At 28.2% G+C, this 18,878-nt stretch overlaps 2 protein-coding genes across 3 annotated transcripts; both read right to left on the reverse strand.

Annotated features, from left to right (window-relative positions):
* Positions 1 to 12,078: 12,078 nt before the first annotated feature.
* LOC107495751 (putative nucleobase-ascorbate transporter 10) lies at positions 12,079 to 16,005 on the reverse strand. Its single transcript, XM_016116914.3, has 14 exons — positions 15,861 to 16,005; positions 15,108 to 15,205; positions 14,841 to 15,017; positions 14,628 to 14,728; positions 14,473 to 14,548; positions 14,301 to 14,360; positions 13,961 to 14,145; positions 13,614 to 13,710; positions 13,408 to 13,494; positions 13,242 to 13,300; positions 12,991 to 13,082; positions 12,820 to 12,897; positions 12,562 to 12,713; positions 12,079 to 12,445 (listed from the first exon to the last, which is right to left on the reverse strand). The coding sequence occupies exons 1-14, from the start codon at positions 16,003 to 16,005 to the stop codon at positions 12,227 to 12,229; spliced, it is 1,626 nt and encodes a 541-aa protein (XP_015972400.3). The 3' UTR covers positions 12,079 to 12,226.
* Positions 15,956 to 18,668, reverse strand: LOC107495686 (uncharacterized). Of its 2 annotated transcripts, XR_008010397.1 has the most exons (3): positions 17,352 to 18,668; positions 16,458 to 16,595; positions 15,956 to 15,973 (listed from the first exon to the last, which is right to left on the reverse strand). XR_008010397.1 is itself a non-coding variant. In XM_052262716.1 (2 exons), exons 1-2 carry the CDS (start codon positions 18,529 to 18,531, stop codon positions 16,585 to 16,587), a joined length of 1,191 nt encoding a protein of 396 aa, XP_052118676.1. In that variant the 5' UTR covers positions 18,532 to 18,668; the 3' UTR covers positions 16,426 to 16,584. The 2 variants fall into 2 exon arrangements, 1 of the variants encoding a protein (XP_052118676.1); XM_052262716.1 differs by lacking the exon at positions 15,956 to 15,973 and having other exon boundaries at positions 16,426 to 16,595.
* Between the last annotated feature and the right edge of the window lie 210 nt (positions 18,669 to 18,878).

An 18,878-nucleotide genomic window follows, 5' to 3' on the forward strand; every position in this document is an offset into this window, starting at 1 on the left:
ATGTGGGACAATTTTTTCTTATCCGATTTTTTTATAAAAAAAATTAAGCTTATTAATCGGATAATTCGATTTGTGTCAATTTTTTTTTAATTTTTTAAATACAAATCGGAGGATTCGATTTGTATACCCAAAAATCGAACCACAATTGTGTAAAATACTTATAGACTTCATAATTGCGTCCTACACCATTTTTTCTCCTGCGTCTAAATTAAAAAGTGTTTAAAAGAAGATTTGAATGAGAAAGAATTAATTCATAATTTGCAATTGATATATTGAAAGTTAGATGCAGCAGTGAAAAGCATTTAGAGAGAAAGAACATAGTACAAAAGATACAGCATGAACACATGACTAGAAGACATATAAGATTTTCAGAAATGCCACATAAGTTCAATACTCTCCCTGGTGACAAAAAACTTATCTAAGCCAAATGGTAGCAAAATCCATACAGTACTATGGCCCCATTAATCTTGGAAACATTGCCCTTCCTTTCTATATCTGTGAATATGTACCTGTGAAATTGTAGTGACATTAGGCTTGAAATCTGGTATCTATCTCTAGGGCCATATTATATATATTTTTATTTTGTACTATGCCAATATCAATGCATTGAACCTATTGAACAGTAAAAACAATTCCATCACACTTGACATGGTAAACATGGTAATGCCATTAAATCTTCCATTCCTAGATTGGTTTCATGCCTATTTACTATTTAGAAAGTGTTGAGTTAATTGCTGGTCACTTGACCCTACTCTCATTTCAACAAGTCACTCAATCAATAATGAACCCAACCTCTATTCATTACTTCCTCTTATTATTATTATTTTAATTCTTTTTTTCCAATTAAATACTTTCTTTATTTTTTTTGAGTCGGAGATTAAATTTCAAGAGTCGACTTTACAGCTGGCATTCGAAGAGTCGATTACTTCTAAATATTTTCAAACCAAAATGGCAATAAATAAAGTCTTGAATTGTTTGTAAATTAATTAATTAATACAAATCAAACTATTTAATATGCTTTACTTTTTTTAATATATAATAATTTAGGGTTATTGGGTAGTGTCAATTGACAATGAAATGTGACTTTATGTATAGATCATAGGGCCACAATATGATTCTGGTCTGACTCCAATTGGTCCCGCCCATTTTAATAGAATGTGTCCATTTGCATATGTTTGATGCTTACTGCTCTGTTAAGCACTTGGGTTATCAATCTCAATCATTTCTACCTGTAGAACTCTCTAAAGCCTAAATCATATTAAATAATAATCAATAATTCTATTCTATTATGGAAATCAATCTATCATGGAACTTAGCCTTCCATGGTTCATCATATGGGAACAAAAAACTTCTTATCCTAAATAATCCTAATAACCCACCGATTTTAGATTGGTGCATGTCATGTTCTTTTTCCAATCATAAATAGGTCATAGTACATTTAAATCATTAGTAGAAATACAACTTCATATATATAAGAATTGGTGTACAACTTTCTTTTTTAAAATACTTTTTATTATATATAATTTATAAAAAATTATTTTGTTATTATTTTCATAAATTAAACCTAAGACTTGTTAACTAATTTAAAAATAACTCACTATATCTCACTTGATTCTCTTTTTATTATTTTAGCACATATTTAATATATAAAAGTGAATCAACAAGAACATTAGTGTCTATTAATTAATACATCCAAAAATGTTATTTCTACACTAAAATCAGTGACTAAAATCAGTTACCAATGTATTTGTATATAAATATATGTAGTTTAATTTATTTTCAACGCGTATTTATATTCCATTATGTATTTTATATTGATGGCCAACTTTAATAACTGATTTTAGTGTATACATAACATAATCATAATACATTAGTATATACAATATGAATACGAAGAGGATTGGTGTCCAATTTTTTTCTAAAATACTTTCGTTATATATAATTAATAAAAAAGATTTTCTCCAAAATTTTGAATCCAAAATGTTTTAGTTAAATTATAAATCATTTGTGATCTCAACTAGTTCAATTTTTATTATTTTTGCACATATTTAATAAATAAAAAAGTAAATCAATAAATACATTAGTATAATAGTATCTATTGATACACTAGTATATAATTACATGTTCATTCATATAACTAACTCAAGAATATAGGTTATATCTTTTTATTAAATTTCTTTTAAGACGATTAATTGCTCAACCCTCCAAATTTAAGTCAATTATTATATAATGAAAATGGTAATGTATTTCAAAAAAAAAATAAGGAGTTTAGTGTTCAATAATGAAAATTAATTTATTATTAAATATAAATAAAAAATTTAAGGAGAAATAAATTATAAAACACAATAAATCTTAAATCTTAAATTTTAAATTGTAACTTTAAATTATTGATATAAAATATAATATTTATTTAATTAACAAAAAAGTGTAATATTTATTACTACCTAATAAAAAAATTCAAAGATGGGTTATAAAAAACCTACTTATTTAAGAAAAGGCTCACTTTATGTTTAATTTGAAAACAACAGTACAAGAATTAATTAATGGTATAGGATGAGAGGAAAGAAATAAAGACACAAGCTATGTGTGAAGCCCATGCATGTAGATGAGCAGTTCAAATCATGGGTCATGACACATATGTTAATTACTTCAACAGTTTCTTCTATTCACCAATTGAAAAGAAAGAAAAAGACACTAATGAAACAGATATATATATAAGAATTGGGATACTATCACCTTAGCCCTTAGACCCTTTTTCATTTGTTATTATATGCTAAGAGTTAAAGAGAGTAGCACTGTATAAGTATGGCACAAGAGCATTCCTACTATGGTCCCCTTTTCATGGCAACCAAGGTCAAACATTGCTTATACCATACAGTGCCTAACCACCGACGAAAAATACTTCAATCTTCCAAAATTAAATCCTAAATATTCATAATTAATTATTTTATTTATGTTTAATATCTTAAAATTATATAAAAATAATAAAAAATTAGTAGTTTTAAATACTGTATTTTCTTTGGTATATATACCCTATATATATTTTAATAACTGTTAAAAACGAGAGACTAAACTAGAGAAATGATGGTATATTATTGAGTGTATTCGAGTTGTCTATTCAAGTTGTGTAGAATGATACAATATAAAAAGATATTTATAAGTATTAAGAGAATCGTAATAATAAAGACGCAATCTCCTATAATAAATATTTAGATATACTAAATAATATTAATTCATCCTAATTGATTTTAATTATATTCTAACAATAACATACAAATATATATTTATTTTTGGCACTTAGCTTTATATATATGGATATGTATCCTATCCTATACCATCAACTTTCTTTCACTTTCACACCCAGGACAAATAATCAAGTCCATGTCACATTGGTTAAAGTCAAATCTTTATGCTTCAGTTTTCTACCTATCTAGAAGATAAGGGACATATTAGGGGGTATGCTGATGGAGGATGAAAATGAATTGTACATGACAACATTTAATGTAAACATGGCTTTAAGAAAAACTAAGTGTAGGATACTAGGATTGTAGATACTTTGTTCTTGGATCTTTTTTTTTTTTTCCCTGAAACAAAGAGTGTTAAGTCAATCTCAAATTCTGAAGCTACAAATGACATATCTCTGAAGCTTCACAGTGACCATGGTGAAACAATAATAATAATAATAATAATGATAATAATGCCACCAAAACCTAGAGCAGTGAAATTTGCACGTGCTTTTTTTGTCTGGTCCATGATTTCAGAGACCAACCTATTGAGACAAATAATTTAAAAGCATTTATAAAATGTGCAGAATTATAATTTGTTATTTAACTTCTTTTAACGTTATCATTATCGTACTATTTAGTATTTAACATCTAGAAAGGTAAGTCTGAATTGTCTTTTCTTTTAATTAAGGAAATTACCTGTCCTTGAGTGATAATTAGTAATCACCACTTACTCCAATTTTAATAGTGATGTGAAATTATTATTCCTTTTAATCTTGTCATGATTAGGAGACTTTCCCTGACAATTATTTTTGCATTATTGCTGCTTTACTAAGTTGTCATTTCACTATAATGCATAGCATATATAGCTTTCAGTCATTAATATATTAAGGTCTTCTCATGTAACACATTATTTTGGGACAGTAGAACAGAAACCAATAAGAGAGACGGGTACCCAAATAATCTCTTTTATTTGTATTTTTTTTTGTCTTGTGGTATTTCTACTAAACAAATTAAGGATTAATTTGTCGTGAATTTGAGTTTTGTTTAAAAGTTTGTCATTAGTCAATGAATTACTACATACATAAGATGGAATTCGAGTCGTCAACATTTATTTAATAAGTAGACGAGTGAAATCACTCTTAACCAACTCAAGTTGGTTCTCTCCTTATTGGTATATATGGCTGCGTTTGTTTACAGGCACCAAATACTGAGATAGGAACACAAAGACACAAAATTATATTTATTGGTAGATGAGACATAGACTAGACATTATATCTAGAGACACTGAATTAGTGTATTTTGTGTTCATCCTAATAAAAAAGACATATAAACACAAAAAACACAATTTATTTTTTATTTTTTCTTTTATTATTCTTGTTAATTTCTTTTTGAATGAAAAAAATTGAGAATAAATTGAACTTTTTATAATTTGTTCTAGTTTATCACCAAACAAAATATAAAAATACTAATTTTTATGTCTCTATTTTTTGTGTCTTATTTCAGTGTCTTATCTTATTATATTCTCAAAACCAAACACAACCTATTGTATGAAAAATAAAATTCTATGATGAATTACTAAGATAAGGTATAAAGTCTTTTTTTTCTTAAATAGTAGGGTAAATTACCAAAATGATATTCAAAAATTTATATTGTTGACAAAAAGAACTCTAAAAATGCTAACGACATATAAATTGTCGAAAGATTAAAAATTTGACAAAAAGAATTGGATATTAATACATATTCTAAACAACGTCTTTAGATATCAAATTTTGATGCACATATTTGTAATTATTATTAAAAAAATATATTTTTATCCTTAAAATTTAATAATTTTTTATCAAATAAAATTAAAAAAATATTGTGAATGACCACATTTTTTTAAATGAAAAAATTTAGAAAACAAATTTTGTTTTAAATATTTTTGTGTATCTTTTAAATATTTATCGATACCAAATTAGTAGTTAACTCCGTATTTGATATTTATGGTCAATTTGATACAATTGTTATTACCGTTTCAATATAATATTATAATCAACTTCTACTTATAAGTTTTAAAATATTACGTATGCTTATAATAACTGATTTTCTAGCTTAAAATTTACCAAATTTTGCCTATGATCGAATTAATTTAGTTTTTCATCATTTTCCTAAAACAACTTTGAGTATTCACAAAAGTTTATGTTTTAGAATTTTAATTGTTGCCCATGAAATATATACTTATTCCTCAGCAAAATGCAAGGCTTGCGAATTCGGAAGTTAGTCAATTAAGTTACTTCATCTATCATCATCTCAAGGGATAAAGCGATAAGATTACTTGATGTATTATGTTAAAACTTAAAAGACTGGGTGTGATATGTTAGTAGTGCGAAAAATGTTAAAAGAGATTTCATTTCTTATAAAAAATAAATAAAGATTTCAATTTTAATGTAAATGAAGATAAATTTGATAAAAAAAAGGACGAACATAATCAATATGAATTTTTCATATAATTTTATAATATATGCATGCGAACATATGATCAACAGCAAGAAATTAAATTTCATATAATTTTATCATATTAACATAAAGTAAAATTTAATAAGATAATACATGTATAATTTCATATATTTTTTGATATATGTATAATTTCATATATATTTTTTTATAATATAATATATTTTTAATATATGTATTAATTTCATATATTTTTTGATAATATAATATATGCATGCGAACATATGATCAACAGCAAGAAATTTCATATAATTTTATCATATTAACATAAAGTAAAATTTAATAAGATAATTCCAGTGTATAATATCTACTTTTTTAAAAGAAAAGTTTTTCAAAATTTGGCATGCATATATATATATATATATAAAATAGATCATTTTTAATATTGCAACCACATCAACAAAAATGATATATACAATGTTTTACAGGAAAAAAACTTATATGTCCCTTTTAATGTGTAACACAAAATGCCAGTCCCAATGAAGATACTACTAGACTAAGACATGACAATATAATTAAACATGGCCTTTTAGTATTAGGATGCAACTACACCCACTTGTTACAACTTACAAGACAGGTAGTAAGTAGTCCCCAATGAAGTTGATACAAGACTTGAGCAGTAACCCACATGCATGCATATAATAACATCATAAAACAAGATGAATTACACTTATTTTTCTTCAAGTTTAGAAAAATTCATAATTCTCTTTTATTTGTTTAGGTTATATTAAATAATTTTGGTTTAAACAAAATTTTAGTTATTTTAAAATATATATACGTATTTTGGATTGATCAAAATTTAAAATATTGATGTGATAGGTTAAATATTCATGTGAAAACTTAAATGCCAAAATTTTACTCTCTACTATAATAATTTTTTGGATTACTGAAAAATTTTAGAGAACTTAATTTAAATAATTAAAATTATAATTTAGTTTTATAAATTAAAAAATTAATTAAATCGTTTAAATTTCTAAATTAAAGTAATTACTTAAATTCATAGGTACTTAGGAATAATGTTAAACTGTATATTATGTAGCACCCACTTGATAAACAGGTTTTGATTACTGTTGTTTATATTCAATGCAGTGGATCAAATTTCTGTAAAAAGAAAAAAAAATGGATTTCTTTGGTGGTCATTACCAACGGATTTTATCCGTCGCAAAACTGATTATTTTATTAAAGAATTATTACCAACGGAAAGAATCTATTTTTAGTTGAAAAATATTATTTATTTATTCGTTGCAAATGAATTAGATTTATTGTTATTTTTTTTTGTCACAAATTAATGATAAATTTTGAGATTTGATGGTCATTTTTAGTGACAAATTTTATCCGTCACTATTTTATCACTAATATCAATATCCATTACTAAACTAAAACAAATCGTCATTAAAAATCTACAGTAATCTAAAAATTCTAGTAGTAACCAAATCAAAACAACACAAAAAATTTGATTTCTTAAGGATGAAAATTATATTGAACTCTACCAAATTTAAAAAAAAAATCAAAATTGTTATGGTATAAATATAATTGTTAGTCTAAATTATAAATAAAATAATAGATGAATATAATTTGATGATATATATTAAAATTAAATTCTTAGAATAATTAAAAAAATTTACAAATTATTGTTAAGGAGTCTGATAAGAGAGAAAGAAAATTGATTTTTGCAGTGGGCATGGTTGGACAAAAGGCCAGCTGTGAGAACAAAGAGTGTGGACGAGAGAGAAAGCCAAAAGAGAAATAGGAGGTAGCAATGCATATGCATGCTGATCGTATGAGAAAGCGGCGATCCCGCTACCACTCACCATGTTTTCCGGAATCATACATACATACATACATGCCTTATTCTTACTATCATTATTATTAGGTTCTTGGAAGATGCTGTTTTGAACAGAAACAAAATAAAAATCCCAATAATCCCTCAGAGTCACAGAGAGAGAAAGAAGCATGTGAGCGTATCTGAATGGTATTCCCCAGTTATGATACGCTGATGAGACACCTACCTCTCCCATCATCACTACTTGTTTCTTTCTTTCTCCTCCTCCCACCATTCTTCGCAATATTTCTCCTCCTTTGGATCCATTCTTACCACTTTTTCTTTTCTATTTTCCGTACTTCTATTCTCTTGTACGGCCCCCAACAAATTCATTTTGTGTCTCACATTTATTTCTATCTTAAACTTTAATTTTTTTATACAAATTCAACCATTTCCAATCATTATTACTACTCATACTTGATACCCGTGAGATATTTTAAATGAACATAATTTTATTTTGCTGAATCCTAGTGTCGGCTAATTTTTTTTTGTTATGAAAGTAAAAGTAGTGATATACTTTAACATTATAATTTTTGGTGTTTTTTAAGATTGTGAAAAGTACACAAATCAGAGGATCCGATTTCTGTACTTCAAATTTTTAAATTTTTTTTAACATAAATTAGACAGTTCGATTTCTGTACCTCTAATAAATCAAACAGTCTGATTTCTACTTCTCTAATTAAACGATTCCATATTTGAGTATAATACCTCAGCAATCCACATTTTAAAAAAACATTACTACCACTCCAATACTAAAAATAAAAAATTCTCCTAATATCTCTATGCTTACTGTAGTTAATTATTTAAGTATGTTAAAATTGAAACTATATTTTTAATATTTTCTTAAAAATATTATTAAATAATAAAAATATTACTTTAATTTTAATAATGTATTTTAAGATATCATAATCGTTGTAATATAGACATATTAAAATATATCTTTTTTTATTTTTCCATTCTTCAGCTGTTATTTAAACATGTATTCCTCTTATACATGAATTTAAATTTTATATTTGAATGTATTTTTATATAACATGTTTAACCGGGGTAGTTTTAGGTATATAATGAGACAAAAGTCCCATTAATTTTATTTAAGATATATTTATGTTTTATAAATACTATCAATTTTACACTAATTAATTGTTGAGATTAATGACAAATCTAGAAATATATTATTAAGTCATGGAGATAAATATTTAACACTTGACAATAATAAAAAATATAAACATATCAAAATGTGTTGAATTAAATAATATAAAAATATTAAATATTAAATAATTAATTATTTATTTATTTATTTATTATCAATATTTATATATTAATAAATATTAATATGACTATTAATTCACTTTTTTATAACTTACATACATATAATAATAATAAATGTGAAACCAATTAAGATAGTAAAGAGAATATCTCCTAACCAAGAAGTTTTATTCGAATATCAAAATATCAAAACATGTTTTTTATAAATTATATATGATAAAGAGTATTTTTAAAAAAAAATTATACACTAAATCCTTCCTATCTTAATTATATAGTTTAAATTTAATTACTCTATAAATTTTTATAGTTTCACTGGTAATATTGTAATTAGATACTTATAATTTAAAAATTTGTAATTAAATTCCTATATTAAATTAAAACTTTCAATTAGATGTCTTTTCTAATAACTATTTTTTGTTAAGAAAACAAACTTTTCTTTTTGAAACTAAATATTTATTTTTATGTTTACTGTAAAATAAATAATAAAATATTATAAAAATAAATATTTTATAATTAATGTGTTTTTTCTCAACTATTTTTTAAATGACTCTTAATTCAATTTATGTTTGGAATTAATTATCAAACAACTATGCTGCATATATACTTAATAAATTTAGTTTGGTAAATTTTTTTGAAAATGTCACAACTCACAAGTTTTTTATTTTATGTTTGATATATCAGAAGGACATGTAGTTGTATTTGTAGTTTTTAAAAGACATAAATGATTTTAAAAATATTTAAGGTAGAACTTATCAAAAATAGATTGTACTTATTAAAATTAAAAGGTTTAATATGATTTCATACATTAATTTATTTTTAAATTTAATTCTTTTATTAATATCTATTACAGCATTTTTAAATTTTAAAAACTATTTACCAAATACACTTGTTATTTTTTGTGCTTATTGAAAGTTATTTTTTATTTAATTTACTAAACATAGATTTTATAAATTTTAAAAAATTATCTTTTAAAAATTAACCTTTATAAGTTACTTTTGAAAAATAAAAGCTTTACCAAATTAAGTTTAAAATCAAACACTAAAATCAATTACTAGTATAAAATATATGTTAAAATACAAAATATACATTGAAAATAAGCTAAACAACATATATATTTATACATAGTGACTGATTTTAGTAGTTAATTTTAGTGTATAAATAGCATTTTTAATTATCAAACTATAAATACAATACAAAAAAAATTAATTTACCAATACATATTAAAGTTGAGTAGAAAAGTTCAAGAATATAATTTTAACTATATAAATTTCTTAATTGAATAGTATCACAATGTTCTGAATATATATACATTGATTAATTGATATATATTTTTTAACACTTTTTAACAATATTAGTAGGGGCACTTGCCCCTACACCATATTAAATAGATCCCTCCCTAGTTGAGATTAACCTATTACTCTAGCATTAACTATAAAAAGTTCTCATCTATATTTCTATACAATAAAAAATGGAAATTTTGCATAGATGTTTTCTGTTATTTTAGAATTTGACCCTAAAAAAATTTTCAATGTGTAAGATGGTTGATATACCATCTTAACTAATCTCATATTGGCTGTAACTAAACATATTTAAACTAGTAGAATTAATCATTTCTGTAATTGTGTAATAATTTAGAGGCATGTACTTTGGTTGTACTTTTGTTATGCTCCTAGAGGCATGTAATATTTAAATACAAGTGACAATAAGGTTAACATCATAGCCAGGACAGGAATGAATCCATCCTAGACTTATGAAGAAAATAAGGTGCTAGAGATCAGGGTATCTGGTAGAGGGTGGGTAGTAGCAGAGATATTAGTGGACGTAGTAATTGAATTCAATTTAATAATCAAATCGGACAAAATATTAAATTATTGATTCAATTGATGCATCACTAATTAAATTGTTTAAATCCAATCAATCAATTAAATATATAAAAAATATATTTTAATTTAACTTTTGTAATATATTTAATAAAATATACCATGTATCAAAATTTATACCAAATTTGTTCTCTCTCTATTTTTTTATTTATATTTCATATCGATGACCAAACATGGCCCCATAGAGACTCATTAAGCATTCAATATTCATAGCCGAAGACTTCACATGTCACCCTAAAAATCTTCAAGCCTAATATTAAGGCAGTCAAAATTACCATCAATCAATCTGAATAATAGTTGTATAGAATAGGTATTAGAATCGAATCGGTAATTGACCTGGTCATACGAATGGGTCACTGAGTTACTGGTTTAATCGATGGGTCACTGATTTACTCGGTTGATTCGGTTATAATTAAATAAAAATATATAAAAATAAAATTAAAATTAAAAGTTAAATGCATATTTTTTAAATTATATTAATAACAATTAAATATCAATTCTTAGATATAATTTATAATGCAAAAAGAGATAATAAATTAGTTACTAGTACAAAATATTTTTTTAATTTAAATAAATAAAAAATAAAAAATAACATAATTAATATCAATATATCAATATATTTGTATACTATGTGTTGTTACTTATTTGCTATCTATGTAAATCCATACTTAAAAAAATAAAAAAATAAAAAATCATTACGTTTTGTTATATATTTATATTTTGTCATATCTATTAGTAAGAAACAAGTTTGCCATAGTGGCAACGGGGAGGTTCTAGTTACGCGCAATCGATGATCCGGCGTTCCGCAGGTGCACCGTGGACTGCGGCGGGTTTAGCTTGATCTGACACACGAACCAGCCGATTTTCAACGAATTTGACCACCGTTAATCGGTTCGAATGTATATCCAATCTAATCTACCAACCAAACCGGCCAGACCATCAGTTTACCAATTTTCTAATCAAACTGGCCGGTCTAATCCAGTTCTGATAACTATGTTATAATACATTAGACTTCAACTAAAACTTAGTTACCCTTCTTTTCTTTTCTTTAGAAAACAATAAAAGAAATTAAATAATTGGGATGAATGACCACTCTTTAATACATTAAGGCATGTACATATTATAAAATTAAAGAGTTGTTGGTTGTTCCAATTCATATAGTATAAATGTTTGCACAATAAAGACATTTTTTTTGTCCTATTCATATAAGCATTTACAGAAATTAAAAAAAATAATAAGAGAAGTAGTGAGCATTAAAATCGCATGTTGCATTCAATTTTGCTACCCTAATGATCCCAAACAAGAACAGACAGATATGATACAATAATTAAACACCAATATCTTCATCCTTGTCATTGCTTTGTGTATAAGCATGAAAAAGATTGCCCATGTAAAAATATGTTTTATTATAATGTGCTAACATTAAGAAAAATGGCACTATCAATTCAAGTTCCCTAAAAAGTTCAATGAAACCATGTAATGAGAGAAACTAATACAAGAAACCTTTCTCAAAAAACAGAACAGAACACACTGCATTTTCAAAGTGCTGGAAATAATTCATCAAGCCTGCATGGTAAAGAATAGAATTCATTGTTCCTAACATCTTTGTTATACATGGTGAACCTCTCCCACCATTGCATTCCACTGTCTTTTCGATCATCGTCGTTTTCGCGCAACAGTGTGATGTCCAGAATGAATGCAACCAAGGCAGCAACCATTGTATGTGACATGAACATGACTGTCACAATGTCATTGAACTGCCAAAATAAATGTATATGTTAAAAATTTTATTTTTTGTTACCAATTTTATATGTTATATACTAAGGTCCTAACAAAATAAAATTTTGATTGCTTTTTGGTCAAGTTATCTCACCCATCTTGCACCAGCTGATCCATGCTTCACATGATAATACTCTGAGAAATATTGTGGAATTGAGAAGCCAATGAAGAATGTGAATCCCAAAATAAACAAGGTTCTGAAACTGTTGAGGTTACAGAATTGGAGAAATCCAAGGCCAGAAGAAGCTACATATTATCACAAAATTACAAACCAAAATTGTTTAGAGCTCTAACATGCAGAGAATGAGACAGAAACTTAAGACTAGGTAAGAATTGAATAAGAGAATCTTACAGACATAGCCGAAGACCACGCAGTATAAGGCTGCGAAGATTGGCAAAGGTATAGAGGCGAAAAGCGCGCCGAATTTCCCTGGAATTATTTAACATATAGTATACCATTAGTTCATGAATCTCAACATCGTGAAGTTCTAGAATGTAACAAGTTTTATTGATTCAATATTACCAAATACAGAGAATAAAATCATAAAGCCTGCTGATATTTGAATGACTCTTCGGCTTCCAACTCTTGTTAATGCTAACAAACCAGCATTCTCCCTGAAAATGATGCAATGCATAAAAATAAGGAAAAACTTGATAATAGTCTAGAGTTCCATTAAAACATTCACAAGAGTAAGATCTCTTTTAATAGTAAGATTCATAAGTTCCTTGATTTATTGAGATACAAGACTCTTATAATTTTATTAAAAGACTTACACTGATGCTGTACTTCCAGTGACAGAACCAAACATGCTATTCAGCATTGTAGCTACTCCCTAAAATCACAATAGAATCACATAAAAATTTTAATTTTTATCATATGTTTCATTTATAATATGGGCCAAGAAAGAATGGCAAATTGTAATGAATCATGGTATCTTACAATCCAGCCAGCTCCACGGCTGATAATAGATGGTGGCACCGGCGTTGCGCTTCCAAATCTTGCCGAAGCATAGAATGTTCCGGTAGACTGCATATGAGTAAGAAAAATACAAAAAAGGGAAAATCAAAAGTGCATTTTGCCGTTCTAAAATTTTCAAGGTTTATATTTTCAAAAACTAGTAACTAATATGGTTGCATTGTGCATACCTCAAATAGAGAAACAAAAGAAGCAGCCATCATAGCAAAAGCTTCTCCAGCATTGAAAGTAGGACTTCCCCATTGGAAGGGGTAAGGCAAATATACCCTGCATGAAAAAAAAGCTTAAATTACAACTATTTATGCACTACTAAATTTACATCTTGTTCTGTTTGATGTTAAGTAATAAGTAATAATAATAACTTGATTAAACAAATCCACACATGGAATCTCATGTCTATCTATATAAGTATCTCCAACTTACTTAGAACATAAGATTGTGTTATCCAAACAATGAATTTTAGCAGAGTGATAAATCTTCTTTGAGTGAAAGCATAATTGAGGTTACTCAATCTTACCATGAGGCCGCGCTCACAAGTCCGGCTCGATCAGTTCGGCAGCTAGTCTGTGTAGTTTCTGGCCTGTTGTTATATGCAGTGCATGAAGTGAGAAGCTGTGCAAATATCCATGAAATCACAACCGTGGACAGCACCGCGAATCGGTCATGTATAGGCTTCTTTGTTGCAATATATCTGTGTAGATACTGTAGAAGAAAATAGTTGTAAACTGATTCAAACTTCTCCATATCCATAATAAAATCCTATCTTACATTTTCAAAATTTACTTTTTGAAAACTTCACAATAAGATGACAAATAGTTAATAGGAATATTTATAAACAGAGAAGACTAAGAACTTGCCTGTGAGATGAACACCAAGAGAATTAGTGTTGGAAGCCCATATTCGACACATTTTGCAAGCTGCAACATTCATTTGGACAAGATTTAGAAAGAAATTGATGAATAGTACTTAAAAGATAGAGATCACAAACTAATTGAATGAAAAAGTGGGAGAAAACTTGGAATTCTTTACCATTGGGAAACCAAGATGATAGAGACTAAGTCCAGTGAAAGTTACATATGGGACTACAGAAAGTGGACTAAGAAACCTGACAACAATCAACAAAGAGAAATGATATTTGTATCACTTTTCGCCGATCACTGAGCCGGGAAAGTCGAATTCACTACCTGACAGCGTTCCTCCAAAAGCCAAAAAATCCAAGTACCATCTGGAAACATGCACTTAAGATCAAGGCACCTTGAATCCCTCTCATTGTCTGAGTGAATCTCTGAGTTATAGAAAATATTTTAGTTTTTAAGAGAAAAAAAAAAGAAAAGTCAACAATTTAAGCCAAAATCAACACAATGGGTAGCATCTAAAGAAAGAAAAATGACATTAACCTCATAAGGATCTGTATATAAATCATATCTTTTAGCTTGAACTATTGAAATGACTGGTATTATGTAACTGTATGAACCGGCAATAACTGTTGGCAATCTGGTTCCAAACAAAGATTGAAGAATGGTGCTTAGCCCTGCAACAAAGAGAAGGGTCTGAATCACCCTCACCTTCTCAGCCTACATTAGATCAAAGAACTTAGTATCATTAAATTTCAGTGTGTTTAGAAACAAAAGAATGAATCAAAGAAAGATTGAGGAAGTGATTACATCTCCTCCACCCATTTGAGGAACAATTATGGTTGGAATCAGGACAATCATGCCAAGAGTCAAAATGTAATGTTGGAACCCCAACAAAAATGCTTCAGCTGCATTGTCATCAAATTTCAGCTAAAATTTTGAATGCATGCAAACATAAATTCATTCAATTGGGACATAATGTTTTCTTCCTATGACTAATTGGCTATAAGCATTTTCTCCATGTACTTTTCCAAAGCCTATGCCACATTCTTTGTATTGGATTATTTTTTTTATCTTTTATTTTGGATAATATATTATACTTGTTTTCTTCCTAAAGCTTCGGAGAAGCTATTGTCACGTTCTATTGTCATATTATTTAATTGTTCAAAAATACCCTTGCTTCTCTTAAAATATTTTTTAAGCTCATTATCATTAATATTTTCAGAAAAAAAAATTGTATACCATAAAATATTTAGGAAAAAAAATAAAGAAGATATGAACATGTATTATGTATGAATAAATGAACATGCATTATGTATGAACAAATGAAACATGTATTATGTATGAATAAAGCTTTTAGCCAAAATTTCACCGCCGTTGCTATAAAAATGCTGCAACATTAGAATGACAATCATGCTAAATTCAAGAGTGGTAATGTTTGTGTCTACAAATAGTAGGAGAATTTGATACATAAATGTTGAACATAGCAACAATGACAAACAGCAAGCATCAATGGAGAAATAGAAATTAAAAAAAAAAAAACTTATAGAAGAGTGCAAGTACGCCATGGAGGAGGACTGTTGATGCAATATTGAACTCCAGGTAATTGATCTTTCACTGGGTGCGGCTGAACCTGAACTTCTACTATCTTTTTACAACATTTGTTGCAACATTTGCTGCAATTTTCTCCGCCATTATTTTGAGCCATTCACCACGAACACAAATATGGATAGAAGAAAATGCTTAGTGCAAATTACAGTTGGATCTTATTTGTAGGCAAGAGGAGATTGACATTAGTTGCTATATTATTCAAAAGTTGAGTTAAATGAGTTTAATTACAATTATTAAGGACATTGATGGTTTTATCGGTTACAAAAATTGGAAATTAAAAATCATTATTCTTGTTAATCACCTACAACGGTCTAATAAATTCTTCAGCTTAATGTTTATTTTTCAATATAATATATTTATATTTGAAAAAGTTATGATATTCACATTTAATTATAAAAGTTAAATTTCGTTTTAAAACCTTGAAGAATATTTAATTAAAAGCCATTAAAATCATAATAATAACTCATTTTGCTAATAAGTATTGATTCTGATTCCTTTTCAACTATACCCTTAGAGAAGTAAACTATGTTTGCTCATAACTTGCCTCACCTTGGAAAATTCCATCAACCTTGGTCTATTTGCGGAGTCTTGTAAAACCTCCTTCTTGAGGGGAAATAAGGGTCCTAGTTAAAGTTTCTTTTTTCTTGTTTTCTTTAGGGATTGATCCCTTAATCCCTTATTCTCCACCTAAAAACAAAAACTATTATTTGTACACTTGAATAAATATTTTATTTTTACATACACTGTTCGTTCATATTTTTCATTCTTTAATTTAATAAGTGTACAAATTAAACCCCAATTTTAAGACATAGGAAATCAATGTATTGACCAACAGTCTACATAAGGTTAACTTCAAAAATAGCTGTCTACAAAGAAACACTATAAGAAGCCGCAGCCACAGCCATGAGTTTCTTTAGTGCATCAGATCTATCAAAGACTTCAACATTATGCAGCTATTTTATTATAATGACGATGATAATGGCAAATTAGACAAGTACTACTTTCCAAGCTCCAAACCTCCAATCAGTTCAATCTCATGTCATGATAATTCCACTTAATACTCTTTGTTAACAACTACACTTAAAAAATTCAATACTAATATAGCAGTAGGCCAATTATATGCAAGTGAAAAAAAGATCTCTTCTCAGTTCTAACTAAGGGTGTTTTATGTTTATAGTTTGGAAACAATGATTTAGTTTAAAGAGCTAAACAGTTTCAGTTCATAATTTAACTCAAATTCTGATTCAGACTAAAAATTATAAATTACAACTGGATATTAAAATATGCAAACTGAAAATTAATCACATCCTATGGAATAATTCACCAGAATAAAGTAAGAACAGAATAAACATTTAAACTAGTACAGAATAAAGCAAGAACATTTAAACTAGTTTTCAGTTTCATTAATATTGTCAACTTTCCTAATCCAAACCATCTTCTCACCTCTTTTGCCCCTTCCAAAATCCCTGTTGTCATAGCCATTGTCATTACCATAATCGCTTCTGTAACCGTTTCTGTTACTATAACCGTAATTGAGACCATCACCCGTTCTTCTAAACCTTAAACCCCTAAATCTCTGCTCAACCTCTTCCATCCGCAAACCACCACCACCACCACTCTTATCTTCATTGGATTGACTTTCGATGATTTTGGCTTTCTCCTTTTCAGCATTACTCACTTCCTCCCTCTGTTTCTTTCCATTCTCTTCTCCCATTTCTGTTTTCCTTTCCACAACCAGAGATCTTGGCTTTGTGGCATTCATCTTCGATTCTCCGTCTCCTATTCCTGTGTCATGGCATTGTTTCTCAGCATTGGTTCCAAAATCGGGACGAATTTTCATGCGATTGAAGCGACCATTGCTATCGTGTTTTCCTGCGAAAGACCTAGAAGAGGTTCCACGGCGTTGCTCTTGTTTCACTTCCTCGTCCTGTTTCTCTTTCTCCTTCTCTTCGGTTTTGATTCCACTTTCATAAACATTAGGTTTTGGCTTCGCTTCCTCGTTGTTCTTCCGTTCATCGTTGTCTTTCCTTTCCACGTCGGTGCCTCCGATTCGTGTATCAGCTTCATTGCGTTGTTTCTCAACATTAGTTCCCGAGTAGCCGCGAACTTTCCAGCGATTCTCCCGATTGAAGTGATTTTGTTTTCTGGCGAAAACCCTAACAGCGGCTCCACGACGGTGCTGCTGGTAAAAATATTCCTGGCGCGATCCCTGTTTCACTTCCTTTTTTTCCTTCTCTTCATTCTCTTCGAATTTTGTTCCTCTTTCATCAACCCTAGCTTGTTTCGACTTCGATTTCACTTTCTCCTTCCATTGCATGCTACCTTTTCCTTCTAGATTGACGTCTCCGTCTCTGTCTCTGTCTATGTCTTCTGGATCATCACGATTTTTCTGTTGATTACGGTTATCTGGATTCTGTTTCCTAGCGAAAGACCTAGAAACTGTTGCATGCCTTAGGTGCGAATCTCCCTGTTCAAGTCCATTTTTGTCTTCGTGTTGCTGTTCATGTGGTGGTGGTTGTTGTTGCTGTTGCTTTTGCTTTTGTTGTTGGAGCCAGGATTGTTGCAGCTGAGCGAGAGTGACGTAGTTGGCAGGAAGAGAAAGATGTCTCTTCTTTTCCTCCATTTTTTTGTGTGGTTTAATAAAAGGTTTGAAAGTTGAGTTGAATCTGAAGCTGCAATTATGTTTATGTATTAGTGGGTGCGTGTTTTTTCTTCTTCACTATTGAAAAGGAGGAACTCATTGGAAGGAACATTGAATGCCTTCCTCTGTAAGCAAAACTTCTAGGAATGGGTTAAAAAGAAAATAATAAATTCTTCCCATCCCTAGAAGTTTGTTAAAATTACACTTGTTCCCTCTTAGTCTGTATTCTTGATTTTCATACTCCTTTGGAATATATAAAGTCATTGTTAAATTTATTATTTGAGAAAATGTGTATAAAAATACAAATTGTAAAATATTTAATGTATTTA

This window comes from Arachis duranensis, chromosome 6, assembly GCF_000817695.3.
Source record: "Arachis duranensis cultivar V14167 chromosome 6, aradu.V14167.gnm2.J7QH, whole genome shotgun sequence".
Lineage (NCBI taxonomy): Eukaryota > Viridiplantae > Streptophyta > Magnoliopsida > Fabales > Fabaceae > Arachis > Arachis duranensis.